This window comes from Haliotis asinina, chromosome 3 (genome assembly GCF_037392515.1).
Source record: "Haliotis asinina isolate JCU_RB_2024 chromosome 3, JCU_Hal_asi_v2, whole genome shotgun sequence".
Lineage (NCBI taxonomy): Eukaryota > Metazoa > Mollusca > Gastropoda > Lepetellida > Haliotidae > Haliotis > Haliotis asinina.
The window spans coordinates 38051909-38078524 of record NC_090282.1 but is presented as its reverse complement, the minus strand read 5'-3'; the positions used below and the strand labels follow the sequence as shown (position 1 = coordinate 38078524).

At 41.5% G+C, this 26616-nt stretch overlaps 2 protein-coding genes across 2 annotated transcripts; both read right to left on the bottom strand.

Annotated features, from left to right (window-relative positions):
- Window positions 1–25777, bottom strand: LOC137277942 (phospholipase ABHD3-like). Its single transcript, XM_067809953.1, has 10 exons — window positions 25625–25777; window positions 19107–19270; window positions 17453–17571; window positions 15848–15908; window positions 14288–14333; window positions 13777–13889; window positions 4491–4664; window positions 3688–3736; window positions 2879–3044; window positions 1–1675 (listed from the first exon to the last, which is right to left on the bottom strand). Exons 1-10 carry the CDS (start codon window positions 25715–25717, stop codon window positions 1503–1505), a joined length of 1158 nt encoding a protein of 385 aa, XP_067666054.1. The 5' UTR covers window positions 25718–25777; the 3' UTR covers window positions 1–1502.
- On the bottom strand, window positions 5470–13524 carry LOC137277220 (uncharacterized). The gene is made up of 4 exons (XM_067808891.1): window positions 13151–13524; window positions 6652–6847; window positions 6316–6505; window positions 5470–6062 (listed from the first exon to the last, which is right to left on the bottom strand). Exons 1-4 carry the CDS (start codon window positions 13441–13443, stop codon window positions 5470–5472), a joined length of 1272 nt encoding a protein of 423 aa, XP_067664992.1. The 5' UTR covers window positions 13444–13524.
- Window positions 25778–26616: the final 839 nt, after the last annotated feature.

Genomic DNA, 26616 nt, shown 5'->3' with positions numbered 1-26616 from the left:
TACTGCACACTGGAGACCATTGCATAAAGCGCTGTGGTTACCATAAACTTATGTGAAAGCAGTGGACCTACAATGACCTTAACTCTACAGCTGGTTTATGCATCACCACCAAGGTCTGACAGGCAATATTTACCTGTGAATAGTCTGCTGATAATAAAACACTTATCATGAAAGTTTTAGTGTTTCATGTGTCTACTGTGATACAACTGATAATATGACAAGCCAATCACTACAGCCTTATCCTGACAGCTACCAAAGCTACTTGCATATGGACAGACGTGAGTCCACACTGACATGAGTCCATGAAAACGGAAGTCCAGACAGATCTGACTCCACACAGACAGCAGTATCAGATAGGAGACAATTCGTACAAGTCTTTTCAAACAGCATCATTAAGGTAGAAGAAATGTGGGAAGATCTAAACTTGATGCATTCTTCAAGAATAATCATGTGTTATTTCTGAGGATAAAAAAGTGATAGAGAAAAGAGAAATAGTAATGGTAGGATGGTGCTTGGATCATAGAATAAAGACAATCAGTGAGAGATTATTGCACAAAAAGTTAAGATTGTTCTTGGGACTGAACTAACCTGAAACTTAAAAAAAAAAACACATACAAAAACTACTGAGGAACTGGTGAGTGCTGGAACAAGGACTTGTTGCATAATCACCGCCATTGTATTGTCTCTGAGAAATATCTGTGGAGCTGGACCAAATATACAACTCCAGAACTACATCTCTCATTATCTGCAGACTATAACCGGACAGGCACCTGACAGGCTTGACTCTTGAAGTGATGTAAGTGGTACAAATATCATACCAACAACCTTCAAGACAAGTACATGTGTCATTATCTGAGATGTAGTTCCAGGATTTGATATGTTGAAGTCCAAAAACGAGAGTTGAAGACTGGTTCTTTCTGTAAAAAAACCCCCTAACCCACGACAGTCAGCTCTCACTTTAAGTGGCAAGGGATTGACCACTTGTGACATATAACTTCTCCATGAGCTGGTCTTCTAGAGGTCAGAAGACAAACACCACCACCAACTTCAACAGCCACTCTTACCACACCAGCACAATGTACCCAGAAATTGAGATCAAGTGAAATATTATAAGTGTCTTTCATGTGTTCTACTTCAAATAACTGGGAATTAATCATACAAGAAATTTCCTGTTCACCCTGCCAATATATTTATGCCCTTTCAACTTAATGAAAGTTTTCTGCTGAAAAACATATGTCTGTAAAATTTGTAGTTTGTGTTCAGACTTTGAAAGAGGTAAACATATCAATGTTAAAAAAACACTGCTGTTTCAGTTTGAGTATTGGATGTTAACAAAATGAAATCTAAGTAACTTTGTTATAAAAAGCCTGTGCAGATCGCCCATAATGTTATTGAACATCATGATCTATCAAAGACATATAAATATTATTGACCCTGTGTTACCAGTTACTTCTTGTTATGACCTGTGGTCTCTTCATTAATCTGCATCTCATTGACTCCATCTATTCGTTCTTTACGCCATGTTTGAAGACAGCATCCACAAACTGAGCGAACCAGCGATACATATAGGTCTTGTGGCGAGGGAACCAGCCCTCTAGAAATCCAATATGGCCACCACAGGATGGAACAACAATTGCAATGTTGTCATTTTTCTCAGCATCCTTCAGTGGAATAGCTGAAATTGGAGAATAATGATATGAAGAAGAGAATCATTGGTTGTGAAAGAGTTTTAGGTTTACCGCGATATTCCAGCTTTATGATGTGAAAGTAATTGAGTCTGTCAACCAAGTCAGAGAGCATGACCAAACGATCCCGTTAATCGTCACTCATGACAAGCATGGGACTCTGAAGATCAGATCTCACCTTGACATTCATGGGTCATTGGTTGTGAGGTAGAGAGTGAGTTGGGTTTTAAATCACTTTTAGCAATATAACAGCATTATCAAGGCAGGGAATACCACAAATGGGCTTCACAAAGTACCCATGTAGGGAAATGACCTGGGTCACCAAGATATCTTGCCAGTCACCTCATTCAACAATTATGAGTGATTGAGTGAGTTGAGTTTTACGCCGCACTCAGCAATATTTCAGCTATGTGGCGGCGATCTGTAAATAATCGAGTCTGAACCAGACAATCCAGTGATCAACAACATGAGCATCGATCTGCGCAATTGGGAACCGATGACATGTGTCAACCAAGTCAGCGAGCCTGACCACCCGATCCCGTTAGTCGCCTCTGACGACAAGTTGAGTCGCCTTTTATGGCAAGTATGCATTGCTGAAGGCCTATTCTACCCTGGGACCTTCACGGGTCTAAACAATTATGGCTTGCGGAAGACATATATAACATTCTTGAGTTATGTTTGGAAGCAGAGCCACAAATGAAGGAAGTCGTACAGTATTTACAGACATAACTGTACATGCGGCTTATTGGTATGTTTGTATTGTTTTTTGTTCCAGCTTAATAGAGGTGGCCAGCAATTAGTCTGGACCAGACAATCCAGTGGTTCACATCATTTGACCTTCCATCTATGCAACCGAGATCCGGTAACATGCAAAAATGACATTGTGTCTGAGCTGCTGATCCTGTTAATCACCTCATTTGAAGACCTTTATCTCTGTGGCTTTGTGAGGAAAAACAGCCCCATGTAAGCAAAGTTTCACAGCACTGACAAACATTCCTAAAATAAATAAAATCCAGGATTCGAACTCCATGGAGACTATGCCTCAAAGGGATGAGTCTCTACACATCAAACTGCAGGGCCTAGATTTTCAAAGCTCTCTTAGCGCTAACATAGTTGTAAGTTGATGTTAATGTATGGCACTTACGACTATCTTAGTGCTAAGAGAGCTGACTAGCAGACATATAGGTACTGACTGTGGAAGGGAGCAAAGGGATCATCAGCGGCACTAAGACACAGGACGGGAACTTTGAGTGCGTGGACTTTGTCATGGAGGGAGGCTTGTTTGTAGTAATCATCCACTGACTTGAACCCAAAAACCTTTGCCGTGAAGCGCTCGTCAAAGTCTCGGATTGTGTTGCTCTGGAAGATGATGTGACAACATAAGCACTTCATCAAATACATGCAAATATCAGAGTTTTACCTGACCCACATGTCGAGTATGCATAAATGTAGAGAATGGATGCGGCAAAGCCCAAATACTGTTAGGAGTGATGCACAAATATATTAAGAGCAAACATACACTGCATCAAGAGAAGGTATCTGTGTATGTGATTTCCAAAAGTCATGATCACTGTCCACATAATCACTGATTCATTACAGGCTCTGAAGTCATCTGAACGCACACTACTTCTCTATTTCAATGCTTTACAGGACCCTCATACTACCAGCAAGGACCAATAAAATATTCTGATGCAGGTCCACTTTTGTAAGTCAAGGTGAAAACCCCGACACAGGCTCTCATCTCTTCAGAACTACTCTATTATTACTTTACACATTTTGTGATACACAGCTGCATAAAGAGTACATGTGAGGAAGTAAAGGCTGTTGATAAAACTTTAGGCATCTTGCTCTAACAAACAAATGCATTTCATGGCAAACTGTTTCTAATCCATTGTGTGACTCAAAAAATGTTTAAGGTACATTGATGCATAATCAGCCAAGTTCACAGCAGCCTTTTCTTGGACATTTTTAAGACATGGGTTACCTCCCTTTATCGACTGACCTTTAAAACGTGTTCCATGTCATAGTGCTTCTCAAATAGCTTCATGTTCCTGCAATGAATATACATCTACAATCAAACTAATTCAACAATACAACATAGTGAATTCTAATTTGTAACAGAGATACATTTAATGGATTACACATTGTTGGCTATTACTTTACATATACACATGAAGAAGTTCATTGTGAGATTACAAATATGAAATCATGATATTATTCTCTAATAGTGAATCATTTTGAGCTCCACAGCTGAACATCATTTCTCAAAATGAAATGTGTATTCTTCCCTGATATAACATTTTGAGTTTCAGTCTTGGGGTTATTTCTCAAAAATTAAAAATGAAAACTGCTACAGGAATACAACACATACCCATACATTGTAATACCAACTTGACTTTGGTGAAGTGAAGTAACTGGCAAAACACGACAAGTATTTGTACAATTTCACGAATCAAAATTGGGTTTTAACAGTGATGATATCTTTGATTGGATTGTTCTTGTCCAACAGCAATATTACAGCTATATGGCAGTAGTCTCTAAATAATCAAGTCTGGCCAAGACAAAGACAATCCAGTGATCAACAGCATGGGCATCTCTCAATACAATTCAGATATAACAACAGGTGTCAACCAGAAAGCCTGACCACCTGATCCCATTAGTCGCCTTTCATGACAAGCTGAGGATAAAATCTAAACTGAATCTTCATGGGTCTTCAAAGAGATGAGAAAAGACTTCAACAAGACTGATATTCTTAACTGGTCAAGTCCACCCAGCAAAGAGGAACACAACCAAGTCTTGGCTTACTTCTTGACAGTCTCAGTTAGGAGTCTTGCAAGCCGCTTGTTGAACAGGAAGCAGTTGAGAGGCTGCTCCAGAGACAATGTGGACTCGAACACATTCCATGCCACTGACACACACATGCCCGCGATAAGACGGGCATCTTTCCCCAGCTTGGCAAGGTAATTGAACAGGATCATTCTGCAAGTAAGAAAGGACTACAGGTCAGTCTAAGTCATGGTTTTTGTCTCTGTGCGTGCTTCAGTTTACTGATGATGATTTTAATGAGTGAGGGAGTGAGTTTACTTTCATAATGCTTCTAGCAATACGATATCTCAACAATATCACAGCAGGTGACCCCTTAAAGGGGCTTCACACATTGTACCCACGTGGGAAACTGAACCAAACGAAAATGATGAATGAACGTTTTAACCACTAGGGTACACCCCAGCACTAATGGAATGCAACTTACTGACACAGGTGAGATGAGCCTCATGGAGCTTAGAGCTCTGAGAAAATGGGAGAGTGATTGTGGTTTTAGCAACATCATGGCAAGGGGCACACCAGATACAGGCTTCACGCATTGTACTCAGGTGGGGAGCTGAACCTAGGTCTAAGGCCTGAGGAGTGAACTTTTTGAGTTGAGGCTATCTGACTACACTTTGATAAGAATGTGAATAATTTTGTGAAGGAAAGGCAGACTCTAATATTGCTTAGCAGCCAGGCAATATAGAATTATAGACTGGTGATGAGGTCAATACCTGTTTTTATGGACCCGCGAAAAGCAATATTGACCGAGGACGAAGTCCGAGGTCAATATTGCTTTTCGCGGGTACATAAAAACAGGTATTGACCGAATTCACCAGTCTATAATTGTTTTATTATGTAATTACAGAAAATGAACTTCTAAAAACCAAAACATAATCATTCAGTCAAGAAAAGTAATTTTATTTCCACTACAAACCAATAACCTTACGTCAACAATACTGTGAATACAAAGCTCATTTTACTGGTGTTGGTAGAAATTGTAGTTAATAGTAACATTGCAGCCATGCATTACAGGTCCGGGCATTCGGGTCAAGCAGTTATGTACCATGCTGCTCTGCATCTGCACATTAGGCTTAATTGCAGAGTCAGTAGTTTCATGAACATCAATTGTTTCCAGAAGTCTGTCAAAGTCAACATCATTCAGGAAGTTATTGATATCATCAACAGGCGCGGCAGCATCACAGGTTTTCTCAGCTATGGTTGCTGACATTTTCTTCTTGGCTTTCTCATCAGTGTAGCCAGTGTATGTTTTTAGGCTGGACTCAGACTTATGTCCAGTCACGGTCATAATATGGCGGGAAGGGACCTGAGCTGCGTCCAAGACGTGAACAGTTGTCGCTCTCAGTGAGTGATTAGTATATTTCATGGAGAGCCCTGCCTTGATGCTCAGATTTGGCATCATTGAACCGATACGGTTGTGGCCAAGGGCAATGGGATAATAGTGCTGGTTATATTCCATCTTCGTGTTCGGTTGTTGGAACAACTTTGGGCAGTTTTTATTCAGAAGTCTTATGTACTTCACATAAGAACGGACTGGGCATCTTGTATTGTCTGTAAAAGAATGAATAAATTGTTTGAATAAAAGTGCATAATAATGTAACATTTTATGGATTTGAACCTTTGAGCAAGCTTTTATCAAAACTTAAAACAGCCGAAGGAAATTGAATGAGAGTGACGTCCCTTGATATTTGTAGTCACGGTTGCCTCGCCAGCGTCATTTGTTGTAACTGTGGTATGTATCCTTTCAGTGTTTACAATCATATTGGCTTACATTCAAAATAATGTGTTCAATAAAATTGCATACCTTTCTTCTCATACATCCTCCCTCTAGCACGGTCTCCGTCATCTTGATGGTTCTTAGTCTGTTCGTCCGTGCACATGTAAACAAACATGTCTCCCTCAGCGTCCATGGTAACCGCTAGGTCTGTTACCCTTAGTGCTGCCAGGTTCTCTCTCCCTCTCCTTTCAAAGTGAAGCATTATATCCAGGAACACCTGATCGTCAAATATTAGGTCTAATTAATGGATTTATAGAATCATGATTGATCAATATTGATACTCATTAAAATTGTAAATACATTGAAGTGTAGTGCATCAAAAACATTTTGATTACGTAACGATTTTTGTATTTGTCTATTCACCTTGTATTGTAGAAACACAGGACTGTCATCACTGCAAACGTAGTCGTACAGTTTAATCAGATCTGCGTCGGCTATGGGGGCATGATGATTTACTTCGCCGAATCCAGTGCGCTTCAATTCTTTTCCCATCGCCTTGAAAGTCTTGCTTGATGTCTTGAAATCTGCGCCTCGTATTATGTCAATGTCAGGTCTTATTAAAATCTAAATATTTTAGATATTTAAATACTTACCTTACCATAGGTCTTAAGCATATTACCTCTAGCTTCGCTAAACGAGATCAGACAGTCGTTGATTCGCCATCCCCTCGATGGCTACCTCATGTAATCTATGAATGTAGTCACGGAAGTGACGTGATCTCTCCACTCGCGCGAGAGCGCAGAATCCAAAATTCACTTTTACCGTCAACCGGAAGGTCCGAAGAGTCCAAAGTGGGGAGGAGCATCCAGCGTTGGGAGGGAGTCACCGCCCTATGGTAAGGTAAGTATTTAAATATCTAAAATATTTAGATTTTAATAAATTTTTAACTTACCTTACCATAGGTCTTATGCATATGGCTTCGACAGATGGATGGTGGTGTGGACTCCAGAGGACCATCCCTCAGCAAACAGTGCACATGCATCAGGAGAACTCGGGAAAGCCAATGTCAACGGTCTCAGGATAATACCTGGAACAGGACAAAGAGCAACCCAATAGAACTCCAAAGAAAAACCGACGCACCCTGGGGGTGAGGTTAATCTTAAGACCAAAGGTAAGTAGAAGTGTAGTTACCTAATGGGCGGATGGTCGGGTAAGTTGCTGAGCAACCACCAATGGACCAAATGACTGTAATCCCTCCACGTCTTCAACTGCCAAGTCCCTCAAGTAGTGGGATGCGAAGACAGTTGATGACCTCCAGAAACAGCCCTCCATGATCTGCGGTACTGTGCAGTTCCGATGGAGGGCCATCGTAGACGCCAAGGCCCTGATCTCGTGCGGGTTACTTGCTACCGGATGAGGCAGGTGCTTGTCGTCATAGGCCGCCAGGATAGTCGATCTGAGCCAGAGGGCAATAGTATTTCTGTTTACTTCACCTTTGCAGGACACGGCAAAGGGAATGAATAACCTTTTGCGGGATCGTCTCCTAGAGGCTGACCTTTTAATATAGCATCTGAGAGCCCTGACTGGACATAGCAGCTCCTCCTCCAAGTCATGATGACCCAAGATCGTAGACAAAGGAGGGATGGAGAATAACCTGTTAGGCTGCCCGGGAAGCTGGTTCTTAGCCACAAAATCCCAAAGCAAACCCAAATGAGCACGTCCGTGTCTTGACTGTTCAAATCGGATCTGAGTAACGTCAAGAGCATGGATCTCGCTGACTCTAGCCGCTGTTGCCAATGATAGTAAGAAAACCGTCTTCTTGGAAAGATGTTCAAAGGAGGCTTCTTCTAATGGCTCGTACGGCGGCCCTCTGAGATGTTGAAGGACAACATTAAGATCCCAAGCTGGAGGACGAAACTTGGTCTTCTGGTCTTCCAGCTTGAAAGCTTTGAGAAGCGCAATAAGTTCCGGTATCTTGGAGATCTGTGAATCTGACTTGATAGCAAGGACAGAATTCAAAGCTGACAAATAGGTGCCTAAGGTACTGCCTTTGAGATGTCTAGAGTTCCGTAGGTAGAGAAGGAACTGTGCCACAAACTGAGGAGATGCTGCCATGTGATCTTGAGATCTTCGTGTGCAAAAATTCTCAAAAGAGCGCCATTTGTCGTCATATAAAGAACGGGTAGAAACTCTATGCGCGCGAGCTATAACGTTCGCCACGTGCGCAGAGTAGCCCTTAGCCTTTAATGCTCTCTGCAGATGACCCATGCGTGAAGATGGAATCGCCGTGGATCCGGATGCAGCTGTCGACTGTGTGGATGTCGAAGCAGATGCAACCACTCTGGAAGTTTGTAAGGGTCTCCGCTGGCGAGCCGTCGAAGATCGGGAAACCACGATCTGGCTGGCCACCAAGGTGCGACCAAAAGCAGTCGGAGGTTCTGCGTCAGTCTGATCTTGGCGATTACATCCGAGAGAAGAATTGGAGGAGGGAACGCATATGCGTCCAGTCCTTCCCATGATAGAGACATCGCGTCGACTGCCCACGCCTGTGGATCCGGCACGGGAGATACGTACGTTGGTAACTGGTGATTGAAACTGGTGGCAAAAAGATCTACCAGTGGTCTCCCGAGTTGCCAGCAAATCTGGCGAAATGCGTCCGGATGAAGCATCCACTCCGTCGGGGATGGTTTGCCGGGGCGCGACAGGGCGTCTGCCAGAATGTTTTTGCAGCCGGGAATGTGACGAGCCGCGATCACGATGCCGTTGCTGTCTACCAGATCCGCTAACAGGAACATCTGGTCCAGAAGTTGTTTGGACCTGGTTGTACCCTGATTGTGAATCACCCACACGACCGTGGAATTGTCGGACGCTACCAGGAGTCTGGAGTCTGTTAGGACCGGTAGCCAGTGGCGAACCGCTAGGATGACTGCTTGCATCTCCAGGCTGTTGATATGCCACTCCTTTTCGGCGCCTGACCACAGCCCTGAGGTTGTCTGGCCGTTCAAATGAGCACCCCATCCCAAGAGGGATGCGTCTACAAACAATTCGTGGTCGTGGTTGAAGTTTGTCAAATAAACACCGGCGCAGACGTTCCACTCTACCGTCCACCACCTGAGGTACTGATGCAGGTGCGGGGGTAGAAGAAATGACGACTGGAGGTCGTTCTCTCGAATGAATGGTAATAGGAACCTCTGTAGTGGGCGCAGCATAAGCCGTCCTCTGAGGGTGAGGTCCTGCGCCGACGTCAACAAGCCCAACAGAGACTGCCATTCTCTGAGGGTGAGAGGTAGGGACAGAGCTCGATCCGTAAAGGCGAGAATCTTCTGCCATCGATCGGGAGGGACCCTGACTAGATTGAGCCGAGTCAGGAACAACCCCCCAATGAACGTTAACTCCTGCGTTGGTTTCAGTTGCGACTTCTCGAAATTGATAATCCATCCCAACTGTTGAAGTAGGCGTGTGGAGAAGTCCAGTTGTTTGCGTAGCAACTGAGGATTGCAGTGATTTAGAAAACAATCGTCGATGTAAGGATCGAAGTCTATCCCCCGGAGGTGCAGAAACCGGGTGACAGGCAGTGTGACCCGAGTGAAAAGCCACGGGGCCGTAGAAATTCCAAACGGCAGCACTCGCCACTGGTAGTGTACTCCGTTGAATATGAAACGCAGGAACTTCCTGTGGCGTGGGAATACAGGAACGTGCAGGTAAGCATCCTGTAAATCTAGGCTGGCCATCCAAGCTCCGGGTGACAATTTGGCTCGGATCTGATCCAGTGATGTCATTCGGAAATGCGGGGGCTCGGCTAAATACAGGTTGTTGAAAGTCGCCATGTTGTGAATCATCCGCATTTTGGTGGAACCTTTCTTGGGTATCAGGAAGATGGGTGAATAGAACCCCGGGGAGAGATGGGGTTCTGACACTATCTCTATAGCATGTTTTGTTAATAAAATGTTGATGTTTTCTAGGATAAGTACCTGTTGATCTATTGAGTACCCTCGTGACAGGGGAGTGGTAGTCAACGGCGGAGCTCTGGCTAGTGGTAGCTTGTAGCCGGCTCTCAGGATCTTGCAAACAAACGGGTCTTCCAGGAATGTCCAGTTGGCCCAGAAGATCCCTAGTCTCCCACCTACAGGGGTCGGATGAACTGGTACGACTGGGGGTGGGAGGTCCCAGTCGTAGTAGTCCATGGCTTCAGCGGCCGGAGTAGGGACGCTTGCCCCTACCTCGACCGGACGTAGCTGGGGCATCCCTGCCACGTTCTTGAGGCTTGCGCTGGACATCTGAGTCTTTGGTACGACCTCGTCCCCTCCCAAACGAGGAACGGATCGACTCTCTCCTGGGTACATATCTTTTCTTGGCATTACCCCTGGCTCGGCCACGAAATGCAGAGCCCAAGGCCTCGAAAGTTGACAGCGCCACTTCCGTGTTAGTAAGTTCGGCATGTTGTTTATACACCGACGGTATCTTTTCATCAAAGAGGAACTTAGACGTAAATGGTGCACGAAGAAGTTGACGTTTAAATTCCTCTTGCCAAGAACAAGCATCTAAAAATCCAGATCGGCGCATAGTAGTAGTCATGGCTAGCGCCGCACGTAAGTGTCCAAGTAGGTCATGGAGTACTCTGCCTTGCCAAGCAAAAATGGTAGTTAAATGATCCACCCTCGAGGCATTATCCTCTGACAAATCCAAGGCTGCAGCGGAGGTGGCTGACGCAAGCGCCGAGATAGGTTTAAGCATACGTTTCAGTTCAGTATCAACAGCTGCTAACTTTGAATCCTGAACTCTGTAAGATGATGGAGTTGAACTTGACAACCTCTTAATTGAATCGTCTAGCGCCGCCCCGTTGTCGGCAAAATCCAGACTGTGCACTTTATAATCTGATTTCTTAGACTTCGACGCTTTGATGGTCGGATTTAAGGATAACTTCGCAAAGTCCGAGTCTAACAAAGTAATCGCATCCGCCACCATAGGGTGTGGTGGAATAAGTAACTCAGGAGTCAAGTGAATCGACGCCGGGTTGTTTGAATCCGAAGAAGGGGAAGGACAGTCCGGTAATCTGTCGGCAATCCACTCAAAGACAGCAGTTAAGGGAAGATAGGTGCCATCACTATCACCAACATTGCCAGGTTCCTCCTCATAGTCTGGGCAAAAGAACTGTTCCTCGTGTTCCTCCCAGGAAATAGAGGTTGATTCTCGTCGCTGACTCGAGTTGGAAGCAGAGTTCTTAGTGTTAAATTCTTTGCCGGAAGTCCGCAGTGGTTCCGGCGATCGCGAACGCTGGGATCTAGAGAGACGTCGTGGTGATCTTGACCGAGATCGCACTCTACGTCTACTTCTGGTACGTGAGTCTTCCTCTAAGGAGCGCCTTGGAGAGCGGGAAACCGACCGGGAGCGCCGGCGCCTGCTACGGTGTGGAGAACGAGAGCGCCGACCCTTCGGGGACCTAGAACGAGATCTGCGCCGGGAGCGCTCAGCCTCTAAACGACGAGCGCGCTCTTCATCCAGCTGGCGCTGTAACATTTCTTCTTTAGTCAGCGTATGAGACACTCTGGGGATCCGATAAGACGTAGTTATAGGAGCAGGGTCCGGCAACAATATTGGCGCTGGCGTTGGTACAGGCGCTGGCGTTGGAATAGGCGCTGGCGTCGGAATAAGCGCTGACGAAAACACCGGTGCTGATGTAAACAAAGGCGCCGGGACAGGCAGTGGCGCCGGGACAGGCAGAGGCGCTGGTACAGGCAACGGCGCTGGCGTAAGTCTAGGCGCTGTCGTTGGTAAAGGTGTAGATACCGAGGTAGGGAGTACAGCAGCGCCCGGCGTCAAGAGAGATCGCAGAAGCCTCTGAACTTCAGGATGGGATAAGGCATCCGGGTGAGATAAATCTACAAAGGCGTCCGAACGCGTAGGCTCTGGAGAGGAGCGCGCCGGCGTAATAGATGAGCGCTCCACACTCGGCGTTGATAGTGGTATTGAAGGCGGTGGTAGATCTTGGTCGTCAGGTAAGGATCCCAAGGAAGACGCTGGCGACGACATTCTTCTCTTACGTTGCGTAAAACGTTTCCTCCGAACCGCCAAAAAGGTCTTGAAATCGGTGAGAGATAACGCTTGACAGTGTAGGCACCGACTATCGATGGAACAAACAGCGGACGCACAATCCGGACACCAGGGATGTGGGTCCTTGGCTGATTTCTGCCCCTTGCAGACAGTACAATAGTGTCGAGTCATACACAGAACTGTAACAGACAAGAAACCACGACTTGACGACATGTTAATACAATACTAGGAGGAAAACCCCCTACATAAAAATGTAGAAAGTAGTTGCACCCCTACGTAAAAAATAGGCACACCCGTAAGTGCGGGGCAGCGAAAAATAACAACCACAATGGCTGCCTTCGCTACGCTGAAATTCATGGCAGAAAAAAGTATGCTAAATACCGAAAACACAAGTGAAAATGACCAAGCATGGGCAGAAACATGACGGGCAAACCACCAACAAGATGAACTACCCTCATGGACGCCATGTCGTTCTCACCTCCGACATGGCCAAGCCAAGCCTGAGTGAGAAAAGAACAACACGAGGTAGCAAGGTAAGCACATTAAATGCTTGTATGACTTGACTTTGATACATAATGAGGGGATACAAACCATACCTACCAAGGAGTAGCAACTTTATTGAAACTACACACAGTAGGAAAAAAAAACTGCAAACCAACACGTCCGTTCGCACGAACGCTAAAGGTAAAAGTGAATTTTGGATTCTGCGCTCTCGCGCGAGTGGAGAGATCACGTCACTTCCGTGACTACATTCGTAGATTACATGAGGTAGCCATCGAGGGGATGGCGAATCAACGACTGTCTGATCTCGTTTAGCGAAGCTAGAGGTAATATGCTTAAGACCTATGGTAAGGTAAGTTAAAAATTTGTTTTTTCGATGTACCTCTGTATTCCATGTCTGTAGGCCATGAGCGTTGATTTTTTGTATTTTTCTCCTTTTTCGGTCCTTGCTTCTAGGTAAAACTCTGATAAAATAGCGTCAAGATCTTCAGGGGTGAGATTTTCAAATTCGATAGTTTTGCCCTTTTGGCTCAGGTATTCCCTTAAAACACGTATCGCCGTTGAAGTGGCCTTCTTTGTGTTTTTGGCTTCAACATTTTCCAAAATAATCTTTTTTTCAGTATCCGAAAGTTCCGCAAAACGAGTTTGTTTACTTTCTGTCATCTCAGCGTTACGAATGAAGCGTAACGGGAATTCCGTCAAGCAAAGCTATCTCATTGGTTGAATCATAGGGAAGTCCTCATCCGGGTCTCTCAAAATCTATTTTTAGTAACTCAAGTCAATACGAATATTGGTCGGACCTGGGTTGGAGTCAATATGCTTTTCTGTCGACGGTCACGTGACCGCCTCTGGACCAATCAAATAGCCAGGAAAATGTGCGTACATAATAACACATTTTATTCACTCTGCTTTAAATTAGTGAGTAACTATCACATAAATGCATACCCACCCAGTCAGATCTCAATCCCCAAGAGACTGTGATCCCCACATACATACCCGCCCAGCGAAATTCCAACCCCCATGACGGGAGCCTCAGGGTGTTTGGTCTTGATGTGGCTGACTACCAGCTCCATGTCCCCTGTGTCAGCTGCGCAGTACGTCCGTGGAGTCTGTCACAAAGGTCAATGGTATTAGTGAGTGAGAAAACAATGACTTCAAAATGCAGATCAAATCAAACACCAACACCATTTTCCATCTGCTTGTAGTATTTCATTAATTATGTCCAAACACTTGACAATGGAACACATCAAACACTTGACAATGGAACAAATCAAACACTTGACAATGGAACAAATCAAACACTTGACAATGGAACACATCAAACACTTGATAATGGAACACATCAAACACTTGACAATGGAACAAATCAAACACTTGACAATGGAACATACCTAAGAAGTTGTCAGAGCCTGAAAACATGTTTAAGGCACAGGGAACCATGTCACATCACCAACAATGTGCAAGGAATTCCAAAGTCTGACTCTCGGCAGTGTGTATAAATGCTTACCAGTAGCTGTGCACCTCCATTTCCCCGGTTATTGAACACCACACACCTATAAGTAAACAAAACGAACATTGTCATTCTAGCATGATAATCACGCAGTATTTTCAAGCTGCTCTTAAAAACACAATGAGAGTCCCAGGGCAACGGGCAGCCCTTTCATGAAGTTATCTTTGAATTAAGATTGTCATGAAGGCTTCATTTTAAAACACACAGAAGCTAGAAAAACATATTTTAGCTGTCTCAGTGCTAAATTATCTTCAGTTTATGACAAAAATTCATGCAGGGCCAGGCCTTTTCTTGGAGATTACATCAGGTTAGATGACAGACGACAGACAGCATGCAGACAAAACAGTTCAGCTCAATGAGTCTGCTGTAGCATTTCCGACTACAAAACTGTGTGGCTTCCGTTTCAAAACACAAACAGCAGATCCTAGAAAACCTGCCCCAAATATGGTGTTTACGACTCTGACACATCCATAACAACTGATAGCTACAAACATCCCATTCAAAATGTTGTGCAAGAAAGACTATCAAAACATTTGGATGCTTTCCCTATGACCTGGACCTTTTCTTGTTCTTGACGGCGAGTACAACAGATATGTTGTGTCTGTCTGAGTGTACTCTTTGTGGTGTGTACAAATAGTTAACAACGTCCACAAACAAAAAACAGAGTGTTCTGTGTAGATGGGTCATCAGAGTGAGTATGGTTTAATGCTGCTAGTAGCAATAGTACAGAAATGTCAGGGGACATCATAAGTGAGCTTCACACATTGTACCCAAGTGCGGAATCAAACCCAGATCTTCGGAATGATGAGCCAACTCATTAACCACTAGACTATTCCCCAACTCTCTAGCGTCAGCAGGAAGACTAGTAATGTTACAAGTGTGTATTTTCTGTATATTTTGTTATCAATTAAGTAATAATTATTATTGGGTGACAACATTTAGTGTTTTGAATATTAATTATGATGGGTCACATTTCATTTTAATAGCTGGTCAACACTTTCAGCATTCTGGTTTTCCGGAATTTATCTACTCCTAGTTTTCTCTGTGTCTACTTCTGGGAGACTTATTCGAAGGCATTCTACAATGTTGATGATGTCCAGTCCAACTTTTGGGAAATGACTGTATATATATATGAAGGCTGGTGGCTGTGTTGAGGGCGACACTCACACTCATTTACATCACTGCCACGCTTGATAATCGAAACCCGTCAACGCCAGACCTACATTATCTGCTGTCGCATCGATCACTGTGTTGACATTCTGCCATAGTTAATTCTCTCTCACACCAAGACTTTGGTGAGTTTGCTATGTTGTATTTTGTGACCCATTGACTTAGATTTAGTCTTTCTTGAATTGTACCTGAAATCTGCACTGTTATATTGACTTGTGACTTTGTATACCTTGCTCTCATTGCACAATAACAGATTTTGAACGTTTATGACTTGTCTTTGTTCTGTTTTGCTGGTTCACAGGGGATTTCTTACATTGTTGTCACGGTAAATTCTTAACCGTAACAAGTAGAAATGCTAGAAAACAGACCAGTTGTTTGATTACCCACCTGTAGCCAAGGTCAATGGCATCGTGTACCATGTGGAGGATATACGGCTCATTGCTGCTTCCTGAAATTATATACCAGGGATAGAAATACTAGTCAATATTAGTTTCGAATCATAGATGTGCATCAATCCATGGGCGGCCGACTAGTAAATTAATACAAAGATTTACATTGTGGTATATCCTGAAATGACACTTCAAATGAGCTATGATACAACAACGTTTAAGTTTGAATATTGCGAAGTCACAATATCTGTGAAAAAAAAACTTACTATTGTTTGTTAAAATATATGCTTACTTATTTTCCCTTCATACAGTAAATGTGTTTTTGAAATTCTTACATTGGAATTTGTATCGCATCACAGCTTCAGTGCACAACACTTTGTCATGACAAAAATTTTAGCAGTGTGACAGATCATATCACAGGTTGTATGCCAATACAAGCACTTGTCAGTTTGTATGCAGTGGCATGGAAATATTAAAATGGCATGGATGAAATATTTTCAATATGCCCAGGTAGCATGACTTACATAAGTGAAATAAAACTCACTATGATTCATTTCATGAAAAATCTGATATATCTGACCAGCTCGGAGGATTGAAAACCTAAACTTTACATCCCATCAAACTGTTTATCATGTTTATCACTTATCAGTGGCTCTGTCAATCTCACAGTTTAGCATGGGTGTGGCCATTTTAAATCCTTGTTCACGTAACAGGAAATCTGTTTTGGATGATAACAGGGTTTCTGAATTAGTTTCTGGGTCCATCACAAATGTAGCTGAACGATTCATTCAGCCATGATACTGACAGTACTGTATTATCACGGATTATCTGTCTGGTGCACTATGTCCCCCATTTGTATCCCTGTACACCATAGTCTTGTCGTTGTAACTACTACAGTGTATTCTTGTCACAATAATCTAAGAAACACTAAAACTAAATACCTTTTAAAAATCATGCCATTAATGATTTGACTGACTGGAGACAAATGAACATCATTATTAAACAAGATAAATAACATCAGAACAGTTTTCTGTCTGGACAGTCACTCTTTGATGCTTGGAAAAAAGAATACAAAACCACAAAAATTCATCAGTGGTTGATCCCATTTATTAAATTGCCTATAGTCTGCAGGGATTGGGATAGAGAACTTTGACAATTGGCCATTTTCAGGATTATTAGCCATTTACTGAATTTAGAATGGGCCACTGCCCTTGTATCAATAGTAGACTTCAAAATTTTAAAGGGCCATTTCTTACTCTAACGTGCAAAATAGCTCGTGACCTGTCTCTCCCAATCCTTTGTCTGTCAACTCAAGCATATAAAACAGTGTGTAGGTGGGTTAGGGGTATGCCGCTTCTAGCAATGTTCAATCAATATCATGGTGGGAGCATATTTTTTGTGCCCCCTGCAGTAAATTGCTTGAATACTACCAAACGCTGAGTAAAACCAAACTCACTCACTCGGTCCAGCAATAACACAGTGGAAGAAATCAGAAATGATATCAACTGTATTCAGTAAATGCATCTACATGGATTAATAGTGCATCCCACTGAGTGAGCTACACTCCATCTTCCCAATCATCCCATTGAGATGAATTTGGTACCTGTTAATCCAGGCAGGATGAGGACGGTAGGTCGGAGGTTGTCGTCATAGCGATGGTCCCCAGTGTTCTCCGCCCAATCCAGTTTGATCTGTCCTCCATCAGGGGTGTCAATGATCTCACTGAAACAGATGAATATAATCACTCAGCCATTTCACCATTGTTGCCTTTCTGATTACCAATTCAATTCACCTTGATCACAGTCTCACATATAAAACTTTTGATAAGCAACAACCCTTGTCCTGACATGTGCATTAGAGGCAAGAGCGGGGACAGAATATGGTCAAATAATCAGAAAACATTTATTCATCCATGGGAAAAAGTTCAGCAGCACAGGACCCTTCAAAATTAATGTTAGTGGGCACAATGGCAATACTTGAATAAGGGGACTGGTCATTTATTATAGGGGACTGGTAGTATCCCCTTTTTCCGTCCAGCTCCCTCCATTTCATGCAACATTAAATTATGAACAAGAAGACTTGCTCACCACTGACATCAATATCCCCTTTTACAGCGTTCTGTTCCTATTTGGTTCCTGTTTTTTAACTCCATCAACTTTCCTAAAAACAACTTGCCTTTAATAGTATGATCTAATACCATGTCAGACTGACAAATATGGTACAAACCATCAATAACGGTGGGACAAATACGGCACAAACAATTAATAATGGTTGTCACTGTAACTAGGAAGAAATAACAATGCCATTCAGGAACCATAAACAAAAATGAAATTAGACTAATATCTCTGTTGAAGACTTTTTTCTACTGAAGCACAACTCAAGATGCATGCAGAAGCTGATCATGTATTGTATTTTGGTATCTCTCCATGTATGATAATGTTCAATTGCTGATACAATATGTATCTGGGCTGTTCCATAGGCTGACAACAGTTATCAATCGTGACCTTTGCACACTTTGTCCAGATATGAAATATCACCAAATGATGTTAATACAGTGTTCACGATGGTGTTTCAAAGTAACAGGACATTAGGCCCTGTAAGTTTCAGGTATCCCACTGAAAGTTCACAGGGCCCATAGAATAGAAACAAGCATTTCAGATTTAACATTTCTTATAACTGCCATTGAAATTATTAACAAATAATAACATTATGTAACAAACAAGGGTCACATGCCACAAATAACAACTTCACACAAAGACACTGTGAAATATTCAGTCCGACACAGGGGCTGGCGGGTTGGTGATTTCTATCTGACCACTGACGAATCTGCCAGACTTGTCAGAGGGTCAGACGCTATTTGTGAACACTGCAATATCATTACAAAGAATATTCAGTGTTGAACAGATAAATTCAAAGTAAGGTGAATCTTACGTACAAAATCTTAAGTACATAATTTAAGATTTTCATTACATCTGAACAATACAAACGTCCATGCTGTAATGTACAAAGCAATTTGAAAAAGAATGTTATGATTAGACTAACAGCTAGTCTCTGAAATGAACATATTTTACTGAAAAAACGTTCATAATCAAAAAAAAATAATATAATGAAATGGAGCCCAGAGGCCCTCTTGCCACATTTTCTAGACTTACGTGGGCTTTCTTGGATATATATACTTCAGGGTCTGTACGACAGACTACGTTATGATATGCCAGTGTTCATGTGTCTGACCCAGGCTTTAATAGGACATGTTTTACCTGTTGTATGTGAGAGGTGGTGAAGATTGGAGGATGGCACGGAAGATTGTCTGGAGTCTGGACTCGGAACACCACCATGTTGGCCAGTACTTCTCAGATATAACCGGGCAGTGATTCTTCAGAAACTTTAAAAACCTTTGATCTTGGCAAGCTATTAAAGGTTTCTGTAACAGTCCGAAGAAGTCATAAGTTCTCAAGCATGATGTGTTATTCAGCAAGGAAACGCCACTAAATGCAGAAAATGTCTCTTCTATTTACATATTATATAAGCAATGCATATTCATGCACATACATCAAGCCACATAAATTTTCCATCACATCAGCACTCTTCCTGGCTATCGATACTGGTAATCAATGCAGTTGAACTGAGAACTTAAATTTTAAATACCAGCCTGTATAAGGTGATTGCCATGATGGTGTACGAACATGAATAGCGTAGTTTACAATTGTCCTACAAACTACCATATGAATTGATGATCTAACTATCTGAAATCTGGGGAAGTAATGCCATGTTGAAAATATAACAGACATATAGAGACAAACCTCTATACCAGTGATCAATAACTGACATTATCAGTAGTCCTGGCTGAGAAGATTGATAATTGGAAATATTGCTGATAGGAATAATTAGTAATGATTTTTTTTACTAATTGGAAACTAGTGTCACTGATAATTTCCGATATAAGTTGTAACTTACTCACAGAATACACAAAATGAGGTCTTTAACCATGGGCCGCTTTCAGCTAAGGCCAAGATGTGGTTTTGCAGGTAACCCAAGCATCAAAGTGTCAGAACCCACCAGTGGTATGAATTTTAATAAACTTTTTCAGACCTTTTTTTTTTGGCATTTTTGGTAAAAATTACTTCTCCAATACTTATTGATAAAAATGTATTGATCTCAGTAACCTGTATCGATAGCTAGCCCTAACCATCATTCAATCAATGATTTATAGATGTTCTACAATATATACTGAAAAGTAGCCAAATAGAATATATGACATGACTTCAAACAGTTCATAGCTGGCTCCAACTAATTTTTCAACATTAGAAGTACATACTCCATACTTTTTTTCAATACACAACCATTGGGAAAATCTTGAGAGTACATGTAGAGTACTGAATGGAATTGAATGGCACACCAGTAATCTTGCATTTCGTTTCATATTAGCACCAGAACATTGCTACTCTTGTGTATATGGGTCCATAAACAATAAAACAATACATTCTTCAGATAAATATGTCTGTAAATGATTCTAAGACTGTTCACCACTGCTGTGATGTGTATCTGCTACATTTTCTAAATTATTTCCTTCCATATTGTGCATATTTTCATTCATACATACGCCGATACGGCCTTATCTGAAACCCTGTCATAGCAACTAGACCCAAATCCATTGACCAATGTTTTTCCAGTGTCGAGCAGGCAAATTTATATATCATGTTGTACTGGTGTCTAGCTGACTTTTCAATTTTGTGTATGTTGTCTACTTCAAAAATCAACAAGAAAATCGACTGGTATAGTGGGAAAATTATCTGGGCAAGTGATTAAACATGTGACACTGTATCAGAGAACACTAGCAATTTTGAAGTTATTTCCACCTCCGACAGACCTTGCACTTAATGACTGAAGGATGTTAGCAATGTACATTTAACAAGGTGATTTTGGATCAAAACATATTAAAAAGTATTGATCCGTTCTACAACTTAGCCATGTTGTAAACTACTGGCTGTTAGCACATGCCCATCAAGCACCTTCATCAATTGTTACTGAACCTCAGTCAGTGGCTGCTATCATGCCTATTTCAAATCAAACCCAATCAACAATGTCCAACAATTATTCAAATGGGTTACAAACCTGTTAAATATTCATAAAATTGCACTTTTAGTCCAACCTGGAAGGTCCCAGTGTAAATGGGAGGAAGGTTATAATAAAACTGCACCTAATTGCTCGTCATCAACAACATGCTGAGTCCTACACACAAATGGTTTAGAACTCGTCTAACAGGCAATACAAGGTGTGAGAGAGATACAATACAACATAATTATACCAACAGCTGGAGCATACTGTTATTTTACTACAACAAAAGAAATTTCCCTTAAATCTGGCTCTGGCCAAGCAGCTATGCTGCAATATGATGTATCAATTACTAATCCAGGTAGACATCTCTTGACTCACTACTCTATACCTACTTAACACTTTGAAGGGCTATTGTCATGATTGCATCAAACTACAAACTATTTATCAGACTGAATCTTAAAAGCTGTATATCACACCCCGCTTCTCTACAAATAAATAATACATTTCTCTCAATAATATTATCAGCCCTCAGGAAAGCTTCCAAATAATTTATTTCCCAAAAAATTATGGATTGAGATTACAATGTTAAATTCAAAAGTTTAATTGCAGTGTTGCAATAAATCAACTCTCAGACTATCATTATTTAAAGCAAACGCCTTAGACTTATGTCCACTGGTGTGCTTTTTACGAATATCCTATGCACAACGTGACTGAAACTAGTTCAAACAGAACAACTGTTTACATTCCATATTTGGCAAGTGTTCTCAGTTTGATGCTGTTCGACTCGAAGGTCCAATTATCAGTTTCAGGCAAGTCCTAAGCGATAATAAGTGTTTTCAATAGGAAACTAAAGAGAGTGCATATGTCCCAATATGCAAAATGCAGGCCAAAGTATTGTCAAAAGTGGGTGGCATTGTACCTTTAAAAATCAACAAGATTGGCTGCCCAGATGCTGATTAAAGATACTGCTATGCACTAGAGCTGTGATGATATATCGTAGCATCAATGATCTTGATACTTTTTCAGACAGTAAAGGTATTGATACTCTTTTGTTGCATATGCATTGTTGACCTTAAAATTGTTACTTTTCACTAGACACTGACGGTTATTTCAACACTTACACCATTACTTGACATCAAGATATGCAGTTTTAAAGAAAATAACACAGACAGCATATTGTATTGTTCCAGGATATCACAATACTTTTCATATGTGAATTTTCTGTATTGTCACACCCCTATAATGCACTGCACTCAAGTGACACTATCTGCTTGACCTGGTGTACAGACAGGACAACAAGGTGTTGTTTACTACCTAGGCTGATCTATATCAGTCAATAATATAGACATGTGACAGAGCACTCACAGATACAACAGTGTGTTTACAATACTTCCAACACTGTACTAGCCTGTTTATGTTTGGAAAGACTGTCAAGGAATACATAGCCTATGTCCCTAAGATGGAGCTACGAATAAACGCCCTACCTTCAAACTCAAAAGGTAATATGTTCTATCCAAAACATGGATTGCGGACATTTGATAGTTGCCATGTTCATCACTAATGAAATTAATCATCCTGATCGTACTAATTGATACAATGTACAATGATTACTCCCTTCACATAATTATGACCACCTCCAGAAATAGTAGCCGCTGCATGACTGTAAAAGCTAGGTTTTCAGTGACTGAAATAGAGTTTGACTTGAGTGCCGTGACAGGGTAAATGGGAATGGGAATGTGGCATGGCAGGGTAAATGGGAATGAGAATGTGGCATGACAGGGTAAATGGGAATGGGAATGTGGCATGGCAGGGTAAATGGGAATGGGAATGTGGCATGGCAGGGTAAATAGGAATGGGAATGTGGCATGGCAGGGTAAATGGGAATGGGAATGTGGCATGGCTGGGTAAATGGGAATGGGAATGTGGCATGGCTGGGTAAATGGGAATGGGAATGTGGCATGGCAGGGTAAATGGGAATGGGAATGTGGCATGGCAGGGTAAATGGGAATGGGAATGTGGCATGACAGGGTAAATGGGAATGGGAATGTGGCATGGCAGGGTAAATGGGAATGGGAATGTGGCATGGCAGGGTAAATAGGAATGGGAATGTGGCATGGCTGGGTAAATGGGAATGGGAATGTGGCATGGCTGGGTAAATGGGAATGGGAATGTGGCATGGCAGGGTAAATGGGAATGAGAATGTGGCATGACAGGGTAAATGGGAATGGGAATGTGGCATGACAGGGTAAATGGGAATGGGAATGTGGCATGGCAGGGTAAATGGGAATGGGAATGTGGCATGGCAGGGTAAATGGGAATGGGAATGTGGCATGGCTGGGTAAATGGGAATGGGAATGTGGCATGGCAGGGTAAATGGGAATGGGATTGTGGCATGGCAGGGTAAATGGGAATGGGAATGTGGCATGGCAGGGTAAATGGGAATGGGAATGTGGCATGGCAGGGTAAATGGGAATGGGAATGTGGCATGGCAGGGTAAATGGGAATGGGAATGTGGCATGGCAGGGTAAATGGGAATGTGGCATGGCAAATATTGAAATGGCACCTGATTTGAGGTGCCCTGGCAGCACTCCTTAATGCATACAAATAATACTCAACATGATTTATTTAATGGAAGATGCAATAAATTTAACCAATTCCAATTACTGAAAACTGTTTCTGCTCCCTATGAAACTATTTTTACATCTATGTTCAGTATTTCAAATGGAATCACATTTAAAAAAGTAAGGTAATTTCATTAGCTGCCTTGAACTAGCCCATCTGATAATGCAATAGTAAAACCTAATTTGAACATTATTCTCCCCAAAAAAGTTCAATATTCATCAACATCTACAACTTGAAAAGACTCAGTCATCGACTTCATAACTGATTTCATGGAAGCAGAAAAAATGCTATAAAAACACTCTTCAAGTAAACACATGAAACAAAATGTTCAGGTGAAATATTATAAATTAATGGACTTCCAAATAACCTTGTTAGATTTACTTCCAACATTCCACAGACAGGTGGGTGCATTTTGTGAAAACCCTGCAGTAACTGTAAAGCATAGAAAGGTCATACCAGTAGCATCAAAATTGATGGGTTGGTTTAGTCTGATCATAAAGAGCTGTGATTTTTTTAGACATGTTTTTAAGGTGTTTAGTCTTGACTATTGATTATCTGAGAATTTGCGGCAAGCGATTATCGATTACAATTGAAATATATACATTTTTACTGTAATCACCACTTCTAGGGGTTTTTGTTGGAAGAAATAATTGACTTGTTGATAGTTAGTTGTGAATGTCAGCTGTCAGCTAAATAATGTTGACTGGTTACTTCTTTTCATACCTTATGACATATGGTCTCTAAAAACTTCTAATACAGATACATACAAATTCAAGTTAAAAACTTCCATGTGCTTGGGGCCACATTGTCCAGTGGCAGTTCTATGAATGCACTGCCCAGAATAGAAGATGTTTTTGAGTTTTACCTTGCCTTTAGTTAAGAGTCAAGAGGCTCCCAAAAACAAATTATAAGGATCCCCATGGAACATTTGAAGGTACTCCTGTAAATCAAAAGAATAGATTTACGTAATGTACCTTAAGATGTAATTTTTATAGGTAATTTGAATTTCTTCTTGAGAATTTAGCCCAATCATATTATGATGACTCCCTTTTGTGCATCCCCTAACTGTATATGACACTGGGCACACATAAAGATATATATATATATATATATATATATATATATCTGCACTGCTAGAACGCAGGTACTGGTGTTATTTAGTGTGTATGAATCGTCCAGCTACAAATGAGCTGGTTTATCTATGTCAAATAAACAACTAGTTTTTGGTTTGACATTACACAAGACTTTTATGACTCTTGATTTTGGACTTTGGACTTCAAAATGGCTAACTACATTCTTAAAATAAATGGGACATCATTCCAGAATCAGCTATTACATCAAAGTAGACAAGGCAAAAACCACACCACATTCAAACAAAAAGAGTCTAAACTCAAACTGTGTAACTCAAACTGTGTAAACATCTTGAAACATTCTTGGGACAACTTAAGACTTCACCTGAGCAACATTGAAAAATATTACGATATTTCTTTACTGTTTAATTGTCAAATCATCATTAAAGGTGGCTTATAATTAGGGCGTCTGAAAAACTGGCTCTCAACATAATGTTGCACGAATGCTGCTGATACTGACTTTAGATTACAGTTGAATAGAGTAGGTCTTGTGATGATGTGAAGAAATTGGAAGCGGCATTGAATGAAATATATGATTCACTTATAACTTGATTACATCATTTAACGTTATTTTAAATACAAAAACAGAAATCGATTGATCAAAAGGCTAGGTCGGATGGTACTTTCTCACACTACCCATTTAATTTAAGTTGCAGGGTCTGTCGGACTGGGGCTTGGACGATATGATGAAATTCAAATGACTTGCAATTAAATAGGTTCGGCTGAATTTCCTCTTTGGTTTCACAAAAAATACACAATGCCATCAATCCCAGCAAAATTGTATTCATGTGAGTTTCACCCCTTCTGCAAGTCCAAATATTATCTCGATCATCTCAACTTTAGCACTGACAGATCAGACTCAGTTGCTAAGCTAACTCTGGTGGGGGGGTTACACCCGATCAGTAGAATGAACTTCTGTCAAATTGATGGCGTTTTATCAATGCAGAAAAAAAACGAAAGTTATTCACCTTGACAATTCGAGAGATGTAGTAGACGAAATAAACTCCTCCACAGGCTGCTAGGAGTGAAGCAGATGGGTTATCACGAAAGATAGTAAGCATTTTACAGGCTTTAGTTCTTCTGACCTGTCCGACAGTCCTAGCCCCTGCCACTTCTCTCGGCGAGGGCGGTGCAGGGTACTGAGTCTCCCGTTAAATAATATTCCACTTCAACGATCCCGTTTGAATGTTAGCGTGTTATGTTGTGTCACTGACAATATTCTCATGACCCAAAGCCATTGGATTACATCTGCTGCATAGATTATGTCCTTTGTTAAGAACTGGGTCGCTTTCTTATTCATCTGAGTACGACACGCCTACGTTTCATCGGGAACTATTTTGACCGATGACCGGTTCGTCTGCTATTTCAGTTTCACATTATGGGCATTTTCCATTACATTCACATTTCCAACAGATGACCATTTAATGAAAATTAATACGCTTATCTGAAGACCTTTGGGTAACACATAAAGTGGTTATGAATAATTATGTCTTAAAGGTAAACACACAGATTCAGCATCATTTGCAAATATATGTGTACGGCATATATTATAGTAATGTACCCGTTTGGTAAAGAATGGACTCGTCCGTATTGAGGGGTCCAAAAGAGGGAACGATACCTGATACGCAAATGTAGTTAACAAATGTTGCAAATTTAAAGATACATGTCATTATTTCACTATCCAAAAGGTATGTGGAGAGCTTATTCCCCAAAGAATATTTCCTATTTATGATATCCACGTAGAATGATTTTTCAAACATCAATGTGTAGGACATTATTATAACATATTATTATACAAAGGAACATTTCCTAAAATTTATACATATTACTTTCATGCAGGCCTCATTCAGATTTCGCGATTAAAATAGTCAAAAACGAGTGAAAACAAAATTAACGAATGCATTTTGGAGGTGCAGACCCTCGATCTTGCTGTCGGAATAACTCGGGGTATTTCGGACAA

Bases quoted from the DNA above. Each gene is read 5' to 3' on its own strand.
- LOC137277942 (XM_067809953.1), bottom strand. From the start codon at position 25,717: ATGCTTACTATCTTTCGTGATAACCCATCTGCTTCACTCCTAGCAGCC. The intron at 19,271-25,624 runs GTGAATAACTTT...GGACTGTTACAG, and splicing joins ACATCTCTCGAATTGTCAAG to AAACCTTTAATAGCTTGCCA. The intron at 13,890-14,287 runs GTAAGCATTTAT...CCTTTGTGACAG, and splicing joins ATGGAGGTGCACAGCTACTG to ACTCCACGGACGTACTGCGC.
- LOC137277220 (XM_067808891.1), bottom strand. From the start codon at position 13,443: ATGACAGAAAGTAAACAAACTCGTTTTGCGGAACTTTCGGATACTGAA. The intron at 6,848-13,150 runs AACAAATTTTTA...TATTTAGATTTT, and splicing joins ATACAGAGGTACATCGAAAA to AATAAGACCTGACATTGACA. The intron at 6,506-6,651 runs GTGAATAGACAA...TTTGACGATCAG, and splicing joins CTGTGTTTCTACAATACAAG to GTGTTCCTGGATATAATGCT.